This window comes from Cryptomeria japonica, chromosome 5 (assembly GCF_030272615.1).
Source record: "Cryptomeria japonica chromosome 5, Sugi_1.0, whole genome shotgun sequence".
Taxonomy (NCBI): Eukaryota; Viridiplantae; Streptophyta; class Pinopsida; order Cupressales; family Cupressaceae; genus Cryptomeria; species Cryptomeria japonica.
In genome coordinates, this window is record NC_081409.1 from 797063321 (window position 1) to 797082738 (window position 19418).

The window sequence follows — 19418 nt, forward strand, 5'->3', positions numbered from 1 at the left end:
ACCTTAAACAAATCAAGTACCGGTAAAGCACATACAAATGCCGGTAGGATTAGATACCGGTAAACATTACAATTTAACAATTAACCAGATAATCAATGCAAAGAAACCATACCACATAACACCATGATTTGTATGTCGAAATCCTAGAAAGAGAAAAACCATGGTGGGAAGCCTACCCACAGTCAGATGATACTTCTGCAGAAAGTATGTGATACAATGAGGGGCCTGCACATGCAGGAAGGCACACTGCCTAGAGCATATTGCTCATTACAAAATAGTCTCACTGAATACAGAGAGGCTACAACCATCTCAAGATAAATGGACAACAATCCAATAGAGTGAACTGCCAGAAATAACATCTACCATCCCTAATTACAATCTCGGTTAAGCTCAATGTTGGAGGACTAAATCCTCTTCTGAATCCAATTCGATCACCAATGATCAACCAAATCCTCTGCCTAAATGATATCACAATATTTTCCCATTAAATTCCTTGACCATGACCTTTTTCATAACCATGATACTCTACAAAGAGTTTCTACCTCTTATTCATACAAACCTTAAGGCCTAAACCAATTAGGTCGGCCACCTAAAAGATATTACAATAAGATCATTACACAATTCCATATTACAATGATATGCCATGTCGGTTCAAGACCAAAACAATAATAACAAATCTATAAATCCTCTCAAAGCATCTCGGTAACATGTAGAGTACATGTTAGCATGATACCGGTCCATAACCTAGATAGGTACCAGACCTATTCTAGGTCCACCATGCCAAAGAAATGTCTTCAAGCAGTTGAAGTATGATCAAAGAACATCTTCAGCATCCTAAAATCCATGAAGAAACTACACCAACACCAATTATGCATCCTATCATGATTCCTCAATGAAAGCTCTATCGGTAAAGCCTTAAACTAGTGCCGGTAAGGGTTTACTAGAGTGTGTGATAGTATCTGATTACCAAGCCAATATCAACTGACCAAAACATTCTCATGGAGCATATAACACATGAAATCAAACATGCTTGACTGATCCAAACATACCAAAAGTGTCCAATAGATAGTCTCTTCTGCCGGTAACACTAGATCGTCTTCTGGTAACCAAAAACTGTTTGCTGGTAATCAACCATAATAGCTAGTGTTGAAATCAATGACAAAACATCAATGCAACAAATAATCAATTCATCCATAATGCCAACAAAACCAAATTTGTTGAATGATGATGAATATTGTGAGTATCACAAGAGTATAGGGAATTTAACTAGCAATTGTCACAAATTGAAAAATATTAGATAGGATCTCATTGACAAAGGCATCATAGAAGTTGATGGCTACACCTCCAATGAAGAGAATGTGATGTTTAAGGAGTCATTCCCTAAACATGATAAAAGTAAAGCCAAAACTATAGATAATCAAGCTAATTATACTAAGATGTCATATGACTATGATTCTACTATTAATCACATTTCAATGGATAATCATGTTTCAACCATTATCATAATGGACAAAACTCCTGAAGGTTCTACCCAAAGGAGTAAGATTGTTTTAAAAGGCATTGGACCATCTTCTTCATCCTCTAAAAATGAAACATCTAAATGTAATGTCACAACCCGTTGAGGTAAAGTCACCTTGCAAGGCGTTCTATCCAAGACCACAACCTCATCATCTACCAAGAATGAGTATGACCTTGTAGATCAGCTAGGGAAAAAACCTCCTTCATATCCATCCTTCAACTTTTATGCATATCCTCTTCACACAAGGCTATCCTTGATAAAGTATTGAGAGAAACTTCCGTACCCACTAATCTGAATGTGGACTAGTTTCAAGCCATGGTGGGATACCTTTCTGTTTCACATAGCCTTACATTCATAGAAGCCAATGATGCATCTATAACCTAGCCTTATAATGCACCTCTACATATTGAATCCTTTCACCATAAAAACCAAGTAAAACAAGTCTTGATAGATGGAGGAGCAGGTCTGAACATTTGTACATTGAATACTATTAAGCAATTGGAATATTTTGAACAAACTATGAACTCAAAGAACAAGATCACCATAAAAGCATATGATGATGAAGAACACTCATCCAAGGGCACTGTCACCTTACCTCTTAGAATTGGAACAATCATGAAGGATGTGGTCTGTCAAGTCCTTGATCTATATCTCACATATAATATACTCATGGGACGTCCATGGATTCATGAAATGAGAGTTGTTCCTTCAACATATAATCAATGTGTCAAGTTCCCACACAATGGATTTTAAGTGACTGTTAATGGTGATCCAAATCCATTCATCTATTGCAATAACATGCGACCAAGATCAGAGATAATACTTCCAATTAATAGAGAAGAAACTCCATGATCAACATACGTGGATCTAGAATCATTAAAACCTTCAACATCAAAACAAGGTGAGCTTAAAGAAAAATTCAAGGTTAAAGACATGGGATGTGGTGAGTATATCTTTCATGTTGATCAACTCCCACTATCTCTTAAGACACTTATTCAACATGAACAACCTACAAATAATTTTTAATGCCAAGGAATTGGGTATGAAGAACCTAATGTTGTGGCTGCTAAGTCTGAATGCAAATCTCCTCTAGTGTGCAAGCAACTCTTGATATCAATAATCCTAAGAGTGGTTCCAACAAAGAATTTTTTGAATATATCGCCAACCCTCTTAAGAACTCATATAGCCTCACCATTTCATAGACTCATTCCATTTCCACTCCACTCCTAGACTTGGATCAACAAGAATCACAAAAGCCCTTACTAATTGGGGATCAAAAATCAAGCTTTGAAAAGAAAAATCTAAAAGTCAAAAATAAAGAGAAGTCCTTTAGTCCAAATCAAAAGCTATTGGACTTTGCAAAAATAAAAGTCAAGGATAAAAATCCTATGAAGAAAAAAGAACAAGAGTTGATCTCCCCTAATATCAAAATAACTCGGGGCAAAATTTCTAATATTTCAAGTAAAAAAGAATACTTGTTGATCCTAAGTCTCCATCGTGGCATCGTACTTTCACTTATTTTCACAATCATAAGCCTTCATAACTCATCCACTTATTCCACACATCCATTCCCTTTTGGTGATACATCACATCAATGGACCTTTAGTGGAACTTTCTTGAAGGACTTTGTTGTCAAAGATGCCCAAACTTCTTTAGGTGACACGCATATGGACGAACGTAGTCCACACATTAGTAATTCTACCTTAGTTCCTTCACCAAGGAATACAATCAAGGGAGAAACATATCATTTAGTCAAGGAATGATATAGCTACAATCATAAGGTAAATCCTCGCACATTTGAGGTGGGTGACTTAGTTCTCAGAGAAAATCCTAAGAATCAACAAGATAGAGAGAAGAAGGGTAGGTTCGAACCAAATGGGCTTGGTCCTTACGTCATCACAACAGTCTATGGACCAGGTGCATATCATCTCTCAATACCAGATGGAGAACCTCTGGAAGTTCCCATCAATAACATGCACCTTCGTAGGTTTTATACATAACTCTTTAGAATATCCTATTATCAAAAATAAAATAAAAATAAAAATATGAAAAATACAAAAAAAAAATCATAAAAAATAATAAAATCATTACTTGGTGAAAACCTGGCAAACTTGCACCTTCTGACACCACAAAATTGAAAAATAAAAAAAAATAAAGAGAAATAAATCCATCCAACGGTGAAAACCACTTCGGTGGCGCCCTAGGAAAGTACCATGGTGAAAACTGGGTTACCGACGCCATGTGTAGAGACATTACTCCTCTCTCCTTCAGGATTCAATTTCATCCTTTCACCTTGCACACACTCACAACCTACTTCTCCATAATAAATTTACCCATTCCCATCATGGCTTGTTATTGATCTACCTAAGATTGGTTCCCTTTCATACACCTTCCCCTTCCTTTTTACCCCCTTTCCTTCCATAATAAATCAGGTCCAATCTATAACTGGGGCAAAATCCTAAATCTAGTGATGGAAGTGGTACCCTGAGCATCAAATGTTTTGAGGAGTATCATTGTTTTATTCCTCCTTTTCACACAATCCACAAAAAAAGATCACTTGCATTGCCAATCCGCAGTAAAGTTTCATTCTTCTTCGCAATAAAGTATGAGTTTCATGGATTCAGTTAGTTCTAGATGAGACACAAGCAACAATGGGCTTTCAACAAATCAAATATTTTAGTAGACTTTGGCAGCAACATGGTTTTCAGTAAGATCCATCCTTTATCAAGATGACAACATTGTGACCAAATCAAACATGTTAACACATGTGGTGAGAAATACAAATAACTTGAAGATTTCATTGTGTTGGTTTCAAGTCTTGGTTTTCTTTGGATTTCATCCTTTTGGGTGACATGTCTTTTAGGTTTTCTAGGATGTCTCTGAATAGAGATTTCATCTCCAGGATGTCTTTTACTAGAAATGTGAGGATGGGGTATGTTCACCTGTTGTTTTTATGTCTGTGGATTGTCTCTTAGTAATTCTATGACTTGTCCAAAGATATGAGGACACTGTGAGTGTAGTGTGAACTGGGGCATTCCTTGTTTGCGACTCTCTAATCTCCGTGCAAATGAGTACAATGACTTTCTGGGTTGAACCTATACCTCGATTTTCATAACCAATTTGTCATAATAAATCTCAATGATGATAATGCACAAGAAGCTCTTTCACTTCCATATATTCTACCTTCCTTCCCCCTTTTTTGATTGTCCTTCATCACCCTTCCCCGAGTCTGTGTAGCCCATTATCACATGACTGAGTATAATGACACACCAAAAATATCTGCATTTCATGTAGATTTCACTTGCACCATCACATGTTACTGTATCTCATTTCATACATACATCTAGAAATTATAATCACATCACATCCTGCACACACCACTGATTAGCATATCATATATACATTTGGATTCTAATCATACATCCATCCACATATAGTACATCCAAATTTGCATAAGCATATAAAAACCGAAAAAGAACAAAAACATATTGCATATCATCATGTACATATTTGGCATCCATATCATAAGTATCATAATATCATCATAAACATCATAGAATCATTATAAGAACATGCATACATAAACTACATCAACATATAGAAGCACATCACATAGGTACACATAAATATAGCTGCCACAAGGAATGGATCATCTCATATATATATCAAAAAATAATAAGTGTCATGATACAATGATGTCAAAATATCATATGGATACAAAATCACCCAAAGGTGTCTACATCATCATACAAAAAATGTTACAAAATGGGATCCAAGAGAGCTATGATGAAGACCCTCCCTTGGAGCTAGCTGGCCTTGAAGGAATCTGAGCTCCCGAAGGACCAACCCCTGGATCATCTCGTATGTCTCCTCTTGTAGACCCTATGGATCCATCTTTTCACCAAAGCAGTTAACAGTCTTATTTTTGCCCAAATCTCAGGTATATACATAATATGTCTCAATCCCATCACCTTGATTGCAGTGTGGTCCTCAACAGTCAAATATGTTTGTAACCGCTATGTCACAGGGAATCGCTCTCTAGACTCAATCCTAGTGGTACTCATGTTTATCAAATAGTGTTGCTTATCTTATCCTATCCTAGCCTAGTACCCATGTCTATCACATGGTGTTGCTCATCATGCTCTATCCTAGTGCGTATGTCTATCACATGGTGTTGCATCCTAGTGTATATGTTTATCACATTACACTATATCCTATTCTGTTAGAGCACTCGCTAGATTTTATCAATTCGACGACTTATCCTATACTCAACTTAGCAAACCTACCCATTTTAGGGCACTTGTTGAGAGAATCCTCTCAACAACTTATCCAATTGGCAACATATGTTTATCACAGAATTGTCAATTCTAGCCTTCTTTCCAGTTTGTCTTTTCTAGGGCACCTGTTGGGTGAGTCCTCTCAACAACTTATCCAGTTGGCAATGTATGTTTATCACAAAATTGTCAATTCTAGCCTTGTTTTTAGTTTGTCTTCCCTAGGGTACCTATTTGACTGAATCCTCTCAGCAACTTATCCAATAGGTAGCATATGTTCATCACAAAACTATCAATTTTGGCCTCTTAAGACATATACACGATTTTGTTGAATCCTCTTGAGTCAGTTTTTTTCCTACATGACCTTGTCACCCTATCTTGTTAGTTCCTTTCTAGCCTTTCTTTCTTATCGAGAGATTGTCTGTGATCTTTTCAAACATTTTCATCCAATCTCTCAAGGGGGCATATCATTCCCATCATGGGGCAACTTTGTATCAGTTTATCTTATCTTCTTTGAGCCAACACGACAAACTGCATTATCTTAAAGAGGGGCAAAATGTAGACACCTAAAATTGTCATGTCTAATTAAATAAATATTTTTATTTATTTCATTATTTTATCCTAAGTCTTTATTAATTAAATAAATTCTTATTTATTTAATTAATTCATTAATCCTCTTCAAAGCCTCTCCTCATTTAAATAAATGTTTTTATTCATTTAAATTGTCCTTTTCCTAAATTAAATAAATATTTTATTTATTTAATTGATCCCACTTCATCTATTAATTAAATAAATCTTTATTTATTTAATTAATTCATTACCTTTTTCCTTCAATGACACATGTCATTTATCTTTTAATTTTCTTCTGCATACCCTCTTACTATTTTTATTATTTCTTCTACCTACCCTTTAATCCTAGCCGACCATCATCCTCTTCACCCTGTAATCTTATCCCTCCATTTCCTACAATTTTTTCTATATAAGATGATACTCTCCTTCATTATCAAACCCTAATCGTCTAATCACTGAATGACTGCATCAATCAAGCCTTCAAGCGATCAAACTATCAACCACAATCTGTTATTTGTTGAGATCTTGTGCACACATAAAATATGAGAGAAAATATATCAAACAAGATCAATGAAGATAGGAGACAATGGAGATTGAAACCCTACTTGACATGTGAATGGTAATATTGTTCTATTTTGTTGATTTACATGATCTTAGGTATCTCTAGTGGTATTGGTGAATGTTTCATTGTAGGACTTAGATTGTTTGTGGCTGGATCTTTATGGTTTTACAATAGTTTATCATCATCACTTTTCACAGTATATAGTCATCTATGCAATGGTTATGGTCATAAAGCTAATCGATGCAGATCTAGAATACATTCAGCAAATTCAGTGTAGAGGAACATCAATTGTTACAAGTGCAAGAAATCTGGACATTATGCTAATCAATACAGAAATGAAGTTGGTATGGAGAAGTGTACAGAGAAGAATGTGATGAAGACTAGTGAATCAAATAAAATATAAATCATGTTATGGAGAAAGGAGGTGAACATGTTGGAAACAAGCTTGATGTACTAAAATCTGGTGTAGACACCTCTTCCTCTGGTAAATGAGATTATTGCTTCGCCTTAGGGGGAGTTTTCAAGACAAATCATTCAATCCCCTCTCTCTTAAGTAGTTCATACTGTTGGTTCGACATGACTGTGTTTGAGATGCAATCCGATAATTCAATGTATGTGGCGACATCATCAACAAGACACTTTTTGGCAGCAAAACTCTAGGAGAAATTGGTAAAATAAATTTGGGAATTTGAGATCATTATGTGAAAATAATTGTTTGAAGAGTAGGTGTGTAGTTAAAAGAGAAAAGAGTAGAGAAGCAAAGCAACTAATCATGGAATTGAAGATGATCGTTAGAGAATCGAGCAACATAAATTTTTAGACTGTGGGAAAGGTACAACTAGATTAGAAAGATGGAAATAAGTTTAAATGAAGAATATTTGCAAAAGGTCAAGGAGTTAGGTCATAAAGGAATGGATTTATGGAGTGAATTCTCATGGTTTGACAATGAGGATGTGATTAAACTAATCCTAATTCTAGTGCATAATGATAGTATAGTTTTGGATAAAAGCTATTTGACCCAAAGGACATCATCTCAACTATTACTGGTCTGTGCGACAAACAAAGTGTACCAGTTAAGAAGATTATACAAAGAATAAGGAAGTTGAAACCTTAACTAGTGTGACAAGAGATCATAGAGAATTATTGATTGATAAAATCATTAATCTCGTGGTGAGGTATGTTGCATATGGTATATCTTAAAAGATTTATTTCAGGAATAGGGAAGGTTATACCTCAACTATTATTGTGTATGTTTCTCATACGATTGCTATGGAAAATGCAGTATTCGATTTATGTGAATTGTTAAAGAATTAGTTGTTAGAAAATATCAAAATGAAAAAAGATCAAGGTTAACCCTTCTAGTTCAAAATCGTTACTTGTATGTTTACTAATGTATTTTCTAGGATCTTTACCGACAAAGAAAATTGTGTTGTGGGAATCTCAAGTCTTGATTGCTAAGCATATATTTCGATATCTAAATGTTATGGAAAAGAGAGAAGAAGCTTGTGATGTTTATTTTAAGTCATTTCAGGAGGTATGGTGTATTAGTCTGATATTCCCTACTACTGGTTTTACTAAGGAGGGTTTGGCCTCCAGAAAGAGGAGCTGAAGGAGATTTGTGTTGTCTGGTTCTTTGAAACTTGAGAAGAAGGAGAAAGAATATAAACATGAAGAAGTAATTGATTTGGACGATTAGGAATCCCTTGTGGATAAAGAAGAATTGGATATTGTAGAGAAAGAGAAGGATAATTCTGAAGCTAACGTTGATAATATGCAGGATATGTTGCAGAAATGTGATGATGCTAAAAGTAATCTATCATAATGCATAAATGAGATGAGAGATTGTATTAATAGTGCCAACAGATTTTACAGATATTTTCTACAATGAACCACTACTATGGTGAAGTTCAAAGCAAAAGTTGAATCTATTGAAGAAGAATTGAGTTCTATGGGTAAGACATTTGACTTTCTAAGCGATAAAGATGGTGAGAAAAGGAAAAAGGTAAATTCCCTTTAGTTTGAGCTATTATCTTTGCAAAGATAGAAGGAAGACTATGTGAGTTTTTTCTGTAAAGTTAAGGAGATTGTTGAGGCTAAATTGGAACATTTTCCAGTATTTCTTGGTGATTCAGTTGAGTATGAGCAGAATTCATCTACTTCAAACAATTTTTCTAATGATATTAACATGTTGGTAGAATGCAGGATCTTGTCTATTAGCATTAAATTGGTTATTTATTCATAGAAGGTTCTCCTTCCAGACCTTAAAGAGAAATACAATCAGATATTTCAAAAGAAAAGTAGTTAAGGACTCTCTTTTTGATACACATTTTTGACATTCTTTTTTACAAAGACACCCTTTGTCCTTGATGTCAAAGGGGGAGAAAGGTAAATGGAGAAATAAGGAGAAAGGTGGAGTAATGGAGATATATGAATAAGGGGGAGTTATATATGGATATGTTTTAGAGATCATTATTTTTGCCATCAATGACAAAGGGGGAGATTGTTATATTTGTGTGAATGTTGTCATTGATGTCAAACCCAGTGATTTGGTTGGACCGAATGTAGCATATTTAGCAGAGTAGTGACATTGAGCAGATACTAAGCAACTAAAGTATGTATGGTCCACTGGAGTTATTTCCAAAAGATCCTCTTCGTTGGAATCACGTGTTTTTCTTATCATGGTTTGTATCGAGTTTCAATATCAGTTGTGTGAGTTTTGGTATCATTTGTGTCTATTATATTTCTATTCGAACGATCATATTACATTATGATTTATGGTTCTATGTTCCAAAACTTGTGGCATCTGTATCTTGAGGTTGGAAGTCATTGTACTTGAAATTTGTGCTTGTGGGTCGGGTCGAATCTTTCTTTATTCTGATAATTGAGGCATATGTTTTGGTAAATGAAGTGTGTGAAGGAAGCGCGTAGAAGATCAGTTAAGGCTGGCTTGGTTACCCTATTTTTGGTTGAGCCATATTCTAGTAATGTGTTGATCCGAGCAATGCATTATTGTATAAATCATCTGTTCTTGGCCGACATATCATTTTGGTGTATGAGTAGTATGATGAATAGTAGAGTGTTTGAGTGACAGTGTGATGTATGGAAGAATAAGAGGTGTGAGAGTGACATAGTTATAGATAGGAGATCAGTAGTAGTATACGAGCATTATACAGTGTGAGAAGTGGAGTATGATATATTAGTGAAGGTGTAGAAGAGTCAGAGTGTAGATAGTGTTGCAGGAATCCTTTATGGGATCTGCTGAAAGTAGTTGGATTAGTAGAGTGTAGTCATAGTGTTGCAGTACTCCCTTATGAGATCTGTAGTAGGTAGTTGTGGACAGTTAGAGGGATCCCTTACTAGATCTATTGTGAGTTGTTGTGAGTTGATATTTAAGCTTATTTTGGAACTGACTTCATGCATTTGGAGATGAAATTTTCCTTAGTTCATTTATATCTATTGCAATGAGTCATTAATTGCTAAGGCTAATTTATCAGTAAATTTTTTTAGAAGTGTGGGAATACTGATTCACCCCCCCATCTTAGTATTCAGATCCATTCAACCATTCAACAACATCATATGGGAACTTTCTAAGAAATGATTTTTTAAAAATCAATCTCATAGGTAGAGTGATTTAATGATGATGAACAAATCCAATGCTAGAAAGAGAGCATGCATTTAAGCATATGATAATCTCTATGATATAGGATTCTAGATGATAGTAATACATTAAGCTATGCTCTTAAATACAAAAACATCAACACAGATCAACACATATACTCATTAGGGCAGCTTCTTGTGCCTAGTAGGAAAATGCTAGTAAGGTCTTTTATAAAATTTAGATTTAGAAATTTGGGGTTAGATTCATATAGGAAAAAGTGACTTGAGTCAATTTACACTTGTAAATATAAATCAAGGTGATAAAATATAGATATAGCCTAGATTAGATATAATTCTCAATGATGGGTAATGATAGAGACAAGTTAAGGCAATATTATGAGCTATACCTAGAATGAAAGAATATATCACTTACAAAATCTTATTATTGTATAAAATATAAACTATTCAATGTGAAATGAAAATATAAAAGAAAAAGATCATGTAAATCTGATTATGATGATTACAATATTTTATTAAAATATTATTGAATGCTATTTTAAAAAATAATGGAACTTTCGTAAATTGTTAAATAAATAAAAATCCATTTACCTACCATGTAAATCTCCTATCCAAATGAAAGTTACTTTTCAAACTAAAGGTTCTTCCATTTTTAAAAGGTGACATAAAACTTCCTTTAAAGAAAAATAATCACATAATATTTAGGTTGTGTTGACTAAATTGCATCTCCTAATATTAGGAGTTAAGAAATGCAATCCTCTCTTGAAAAGGGGCTATCAATCTTCCAAAGGTTTTAGGGTCATTGGGTTTTGGTATTGTAAGATAGCTTAGTGATTATGTGTTTGTTGTTTAAACAAATGACCTATTTAGAATACTTTATTTTTGTAAGACACGGGTTGCTACATTCAAGATGCACTCAAATTTTGGAGATAAATATTTGTATTCACTAAATGCTTATGGCATGTTGCCAAGGGAAATAATATGAGTGAAATATTGATGATAGGTTATGAGTTAGCTTGGTGTAGGTGGTCCTTGATGATAATGTAGTTGTCATCAGAAAAAGGGAAATCAAATCTGTATCTAAGCTACCACAAAAGCTTAATTAAAATAGATTAACCTTAATGACAATCAATGAAAGTGCAAACAAGAATTGAAACTAAAAAGCCTTTATGCAAACCTACTCTCAATTTGTTCACCTCATTTCCAATGTCTTTCTTTCTCTTCAAATGCAAGTCGGATGTCGCTCTCAATAGATTGTCCACCTGTAATGAAAGTCTACCAATGTAATTGCAAAGATATTCAAAAATTTGTGGTCCAGATTATGGAAAATATTGATAAATTTATAGAAGAGTGAAGACAAGATTGGAGAATCAAGATGGATTCAAAAAGATGGCATAAAACGGCTTTTGACTGGGCATATCTCCTTTTTCGAATTTTAAATTGAGATTAAAGAAATATTTTCCAAAAAGATAAATAAAAAAAATCAAAAGTTGACTGGTTACTTCCATTTTTAATTTTTAGGATGATATGATAATGATTTTGAAAATCATATAAAGAAGATGATGACATACTTTCCATTTTTGAAAATTGGGAGAATATAAGAAAATAATTGATTTAAATTGGATAATGATTTATTTTAATTATAAAAATATTTTTTTTGATTTATTGCCATTTTTGAATTTGGATGAGGATAATTAAAAATTAAATTAATTAAATAAAAACAAACAAATATTTATTTCCATTCTTAATTTTTGGAAGAAGATAATTAAGATTTTATTAAATAAATATAAATTTATTTAATTATGATGAAATAATTAGTTAATTAAATAATTTAAAGAAATTATTCAATTATGACAAAAATGAAATTGAATTTAATTAAATAATAAATTAAAGTGGGATTGAACTAATCAAATAATAAAGATTATTCAATTAATGTTAGGAAGTGAATGATTAATGATGAAATGATTTAAATGATTAGGAAAATAAAAATTTTGAATTAGAAGAATGACACTTGATCAATTAATCGATTAGGGCAGAAATATTAGTAAGTTAGTGTGCACAAGCATGGTGCAATTTTTGGGTGTCTACAATAGTAGTGCAAATTATTTGTCATAATATGAACTAAGTCAAATATTGATCCAATTGCTACCCTTAGAGGTAATTTAGAAGATATTTTTGCACATGGTATTGTCCCCATAACATGATGTCATGACACCAAATTAGCAATTTCAATGTCTTACAAAAATATATCACAAATTCATAAATTGTAATCTTGAATTTTTGTTCCATTTTTTCCAATTGTGTCCATTTATATAAAAAATAATATTAACATGATGCTATGTTCACATAACTAAATATAATATGATTTCTTATAAGATGTTCTTATTGTTTCATTTTGTTATAATAAATATTTTACTATTTGTTTGAACATTTTAGCCAACCTTTTTTTATAATTGTTTACATTGTACATACCAATTTTTTTTTACATAAAAATAAATTATGATAATAAACAAACATTAAACCTTCAAGTGCATTCAATCAATGGAATACAAAAACAAACAAATTTGTAATTCCCTTTCATTTTTAAAAATAATACAACTTTAACATTGCTTATTATATGCTAAAAATATTATAATTCCATTTTGAAGGTAGAGAAGTCTTAAAGAAAATTTATAAATTAATCATTCTTATAGTTAATATTTTTTCTAACATTGTTGATTCTTAAAAACATTATAATTTCAATAAAAAGATACACATTTTCATTTTTTTAATAAATGAATCATTTTTATGCTTAATATTTCATCTATAATTTTTGAATTATAATTTCATTAGAAATATATGTCTTAAAAAGAAAATGATTAATTAATCATCTATAATAAATATTGAACTTCTATCACCATTTAATTTTAAAAGTACTACAATTTTATTGAGAAGATACATGTCTTCAAAAAACATTTATAAATTAATCATATGTATAGTTAATACTTGTTCTATCACTATTGAATATCTTTACAGATCATAAACAATGTTAATAAATTGTTTCTTTATTATAAAACTATTCAAATTATCTCAAATTATCATACTTATAAATTTTTTGAAGTTGAATGGTTCAAATGAACTCACCAAAGATCAAGTTTTTTAAATGCGAGGCCCAACTTCATAAGGCATGAGGTCAAGATGGTGTCAACCTGGATTGATTTTAAAACCCTCAATAATTATTAAATAAAATTGTAATTTGATTTAAAAGATATGTGTATTTGGGTTCTTCTCATAACGTGTTGGTTAAGTGGTGGTGTTGTTGTTGTGACCACCAAGGTTCAAACCCTTACTAGGCCATTGTGATTCACTTGACAGTTAGATAAATGTATGTCTTAAAAGGAAATTATAAGTAATTATAAGACCATCCAAAATATTCCAAAATATCATATTTATAATATTCTTGACGTTGAATGGTTCATAATGAACCCACCATTTATCAATTGTTATTGAATGAAAGACCCTATCTTTCTTATAAAACCATTCAATATATCATGTATGTCTTAAAAGGAAATTATAAAACCATCCAAAATGTTTCAAAATATCATATTTATAATATTCTTGAAGTTGAATGGTTCATACAGAACCCACCATTTATCAATTGTTATTGAATGAAAGTCCCTTTCTTTCTTATAAAACTATTTCTTGAAGTTGAATGGTTCAGATTGAGCCCACCATTTATCAATTGTTATTGAATGTAAGACCCTTTCTTTCTTATAAAACCATTCAAAATATCTCAAAATATCATATTTATAATATTCTTGAAGTTGAATGGTTCAAATTGAACCCACCATTTATCAATTGTTATTGAATGTAAGACCCTGACATCATAAGAAACGATAGTGAGATTGTTCAACCTATCTGAATTGATATAAAAACCCTACAAATAATTATAATTCATTCTTTTGATTAGTACTTATATGATCATCAAATATTTTAAAAATCAACAACAATTTTAATCGTAAAATTCTTAGAAACTAATCATATCCATATTATCTCAAGAAACTAAAAAACCAGCAGCTAATCTCCACACAAAATGAGACTGTAAAAAAAACTTCTAGATCTGCAAAACAGTGCTTTTTAATCCTATTTTTTGTGTTTTTACAACAATAGAAATATAGATCATGACGATTTAGCTACTGAAAATTTCCCAAAATCCCATTATATTTTGTGGATTTTAAAAACTGTACTTAATACTGTTTTGTGTAGAAATTAACCCCATCGAATGCTTAACCCAAAATAAACTTTATAAATACTACCATTTTTAACAAAGATGTCAATATATACAAATTGACGTGGAATTCTCCCTCTTATTTAAGCGACACCCAGAAAGATTGCCCATGATATTGTCCCCAGAAAGATATTGTCCTCCATCATCGTCAGAAAGCTTAGAGAAAAGGGGAATAAAATCCACGTAACTACTCACCTTTCACAGTACTACCAGTCATATCAACGTTCTTTTGGGGAGCAAGATGTTGGAAGTTAAAGTTAGCAGTGGAGAATTCCTTAGAAGCTGAAAAAGCTCCATCAATCACCAAGTTGTGGCCGCTGATATAGCGGGCGTCTTCACTACAGAGAAAAAGAGCAGCCTTGGCAACATCCTCGGGCTCGAACTTGACACCTTTGAATTCAAAAGCAGCCTCATACATATCCTCAGCGGCTTTCTTATCAAACCCAGGGATTTCAAGCCCGAGTGCGCCTACCACCAAGGGTGTGGGCAGACCCGTGGGTGACACACAATTGGCCCTGATCCCATAGGGGGCCAGGGCTGCGGCTGCCGATTTCATGATCCCCACAGTCGCATGTTTAGATGCTGTGTAGGACAGGCCTCTAGGCATGGCTATGACCGTGGAGAGGCTGGCCGTGTAAAGAATACACCCGTGGCGGTTGGGGATCATGACCCGAGCCGCATGCTTCGTGCAAAGGTAGGATCCATGCACATTAACGGCCAGCACGCGGTCCAGGTTCTCAAGTGTCATGTCCATTAGAGAAGTGAATAGCTTCCCTAGGACACCGGCATTGCTGAACATTATATCCAGTCGTCCGTACTTCTCCATAGTGTAGTCCACCATGGAGGAGACGTCAGGCTCTTTGGACACGTCACAATGGATGAAGGTGGCATTTGGTGTCAGAGAAGCTGCCACCTGTGCACCTACCACGTCTTGCACGTCGGCTATTATAACCATTGCGCCATTTTGGACAAAGAGTCTCACGGCTGCCTCTCCAATCCCACTAGCGCCACCAGTGATCACGGCTATTTTTCCCTCTAGCCTGCAATTCATATCAAAAAAATTACTTGGAAAGAATGAAATAGTTAAGAACACGAAGATTTTTATAGTCTATAGATTTAAGCTTGCTTGACTAGAAGTGAAGTTGTATTGGGTCACCTTTGTGAACATAATTCACATGTAATAAATGTTAATAAACAATATATTTTCATGAGATATGGGTTCCTCCCAACTACTACTTATAAAATAAGGGTCAATGAATTTGATTCTTAAGACTATGACCTTGAATCATAATAATAATATCATAAGTCTAGATATTTGGGTCACCTTTTAAACATGATCATTTAGATGTGATAGAGATGAGTTAAGACAAACCACTACACATAGAATAAGATTCTATGAATTTGACTCCAAAACTATGCAGTTGAAACTTAATTATAATAATAATATCACAAGTCTATAAATTTAGGTCACCCATATAAACATCATTAGATGTGATGAGAGATGGGTACATGCAAACCACTACTCATGAAACAAGAATCAATAAATTTGACTTCAAACCATTTAGTTGAATCCTCATAATAATATCACAAGTCTATAGTTTTGGGTCACCCATATGAATATCATTTAGACAATGAGAGATGGGTTCATGCAAACACTATTCATTAATTAAAGATCAATATTATCATAAGTTTGTAATTTGTTTAAGAAACTTTTAGAAATAACAATATGTTTTTGCATTCAAATTTTAGATAATATTCCATTATTAGTAAGATAAGAAAGAGTGATCATAGACATTTTTTCAAATATCTATTATCAAAATGATAAAAAAATAACAAATTAATTTTTTATATAAAAAATTTCATTCCATATAAACTCTTCAAAAAACCTAAACATCCAACACGTTACAGTCAATATTCTAGAATTTATGTTGGGATCACCCCTCCCATGAAGTACTAGTGCAGTAATCACAATTGTAGTTAATCACAATATACCAACAATTAATGACAGGCATAAACAATTGGCTGAAGCTATTCTGTCTCCAAAACAGACCTACAGGTTAGTCAATCACAACCGTTAATTGCAAAATCGACGGTGTACAACACACGATCCGTACTGTCGTTTTGGAGCCAGAATAGATGCGTCCTAAACAATTAGCCTTATTAACTACATCATCATCAATTCAGAAATATTACACAGAAAAGCTTATTAAATAAAGGAAACAGTTAATTATATCAGATTTTTACAATCCATGGTCTTGACAATTGTTGCTTTTATGATAATCTGTGCGAGAGTTTTTCCCATCAATTTTTCAGATGACTCTAGAATCCACTATAAGAATGATAGACAGTCATTAGAAAAAGGGGGAAAAAAACAGTGGATCACAATGTGATCCGAAATTTTGATGGAAAAACCTCTTACACAATCTAATACAAAAACAACAGTGATAAAAAACAGATCTTATAAATGATATTAAGAATGATAGACAGTCATAAGAAAAAGGAAAAAAAAAACAGTGGATCACAATGTGATCTGAAATTTTGATGGAAAAACCTCTTACACAATCTAATCCAAAAACAACAGTGATAAAAAACAGATCTTATAAATGATATAAAATCCTCCAAAAAAAACATCATCATCGATCATAAAAGCATTATATAGAAAAACTTAAACATCGTCATAGACTTAAAAACATCATACAGAAAAGCTTGTTACATAAAGGAAACAGTTAATGATATCAGATTTTCACAATCCATTATCTTGGTAACTATTGTTTGTAGAATACACTGTGCAAGAGTTTTTTCCATCAATATTTCAGATCACACTCTACACTCTATTATAAGTATGATTAATCGCTATAAGAAATATAAATAAATGATAGATCACAACGTGATCTAAAATATTGATGCAAAAAACTCTTTCACAATCTAATCCAAAAATAACAGCAATATAAAATCTTCCATTAAGAAAAGTCAACAAGATTAATAACAATGAAAGAAAAACTACCTCATTCTTTCTGCCCTCCAAGCGTCCTGTGGTGTGCAGACTAGAATGCTCTTTTTTGCAGGCCAAAACGCCTGTTGAAGTATTGAGCAAAACTTGGTATGCTCTTTAGTGCAGGCCAAAATGTGTATTGAAGCATTGAGCAAAACTGCCCATTTAAGACAATGGCTGCCAAAGAAACATCTCTTGTGCCGGCTGCCTATTACCCATTCCCCACTAACTTTTTAGCAGTGGTGGCCCAGCTGTCTACAAGGACATGAACATGCCATTAAAAAATGAGAATGTGAATAGCGCGAACTGGAGTTAGGTGCCTAAATGAAATGTACACATGGGATATAAGATATGAAAGTTCCAGTTCCAAAGCAGTAGCATAATTTAAAAGGAGGGTTGTGGGACAAGCAATAAAACATATTTGCTATAAAACATACGTTTTATTGTTTGTTCAATAACCAGCATCTTGGTATAAACAATAATTGAATATTTTTACTTGTTTTTAAGTTATTAAAAGGTAGGTATGTAGAAATATTTTGGGAAAGCATATTTCAAAAATAATGACATAAATGAATTTAGAATAGATATGTGCTTATTAAATTTTTACTTTGAAAGGAAATATATGGTTTTTTCTTGGATGGACGGTGTGAAGATTTGATTTATTTTTTGTTTTAAATATTATACCAATGAAGATGTGAGAGGATTGAATAGAATTCCTAATTGATGGATAGTAAAGGTCAATAAAAGGGGAGATGCTCATAATTGAAGTTGTTGATACTTGTTGTAATTGTCTCTTTTTTTGTTGCATTTTGTCATCTTTGTAAATGAAATTTGTATTTTACTTTGTGCTCTTGACAAGTTGCTTGTATTTGTGAGATGTATTAAATCAATTTTTCGTAGAATACAAGTTGAATCGTATGAATTTTATGACAATTGTTGGTGTTTGGAGATTCATTTTGCATATGAAATGATGGATGATAGCCTAAGATATCAGTAATTGGTCAATCCTTCGGAGGTTGCTCATGATTGTTGTAATATTCTCTCTCTAAATGTGTTGGTAAACAGATTTGTCACTGCGGTCATTTATCTAAAACTGACCCTATTTGCCCGATAAGCAATGACAAACGTTCCAATAGTTGGAGAGATTGTTCTGTGAAACACGATCTTCCTCTGCGTTTGAGAGGGGCAGCTCCCTTGTATGATAGGAGTGTTTAGGATTTTTGTGTACTTTTAACCTAAAAGTACATAAAGGAGAAAACATAAAACTAAAAAGAAATAAAGATAGAAACCTATTGTACGACCATCAACTGAGATTTCCCAACATTAGCAACAAATTACAAGGGGAGTTTATAAGGTAATATGTTTAGTCATGAGATGACGATAAAGAAGAATGACAAATCTCAACATACGGAGAGATAAGATACTTCAACACATTCAAACTAAGATACCAAAGGTTGCTTGTGCATCATCACATTAATTGTACAGATCACATATGTATAAAAAGACTACCAATTTGACATACGACAAATCAACAATGATAACTCACGAATACATTTAGAACACACGAGCTAAGACGCATTCTTCATTATCCTTTTGGAAATATACGAGTCCAAAATCCT

At 33.0% G+C, this 19418-nt stretch overlaps 1 protein-coding gene across 1 annotated transcript; it reads right to left on the reverse strand.

Moving 5' to 3' along the window:
- Positions 1-14755: 14755 nt before the first annotated feature.
- LOC131075537 (momilactone A synthase-like) lies at positions 14756-17945 on the reverse strand. Its single transcript, XM_058012381.2, has 2 exons — positions 17812-17945; positions 14756-15847 (listed from the first exon to the last, which is right to left on the reverse strand). The coding sequence occupies exons 1-2, from the start codon at positions 17814-17816 to the stop codon at positions 14995-14997; spliced, it is 858 nt and encodes a 285-aa protein (XP_057868364.2). The 5' UTR covers positions 17817-17945; the 3' UTR covers positions 14756-14994.
- Positions 17946-19418: the final 1473 nt, after the last annotated feature.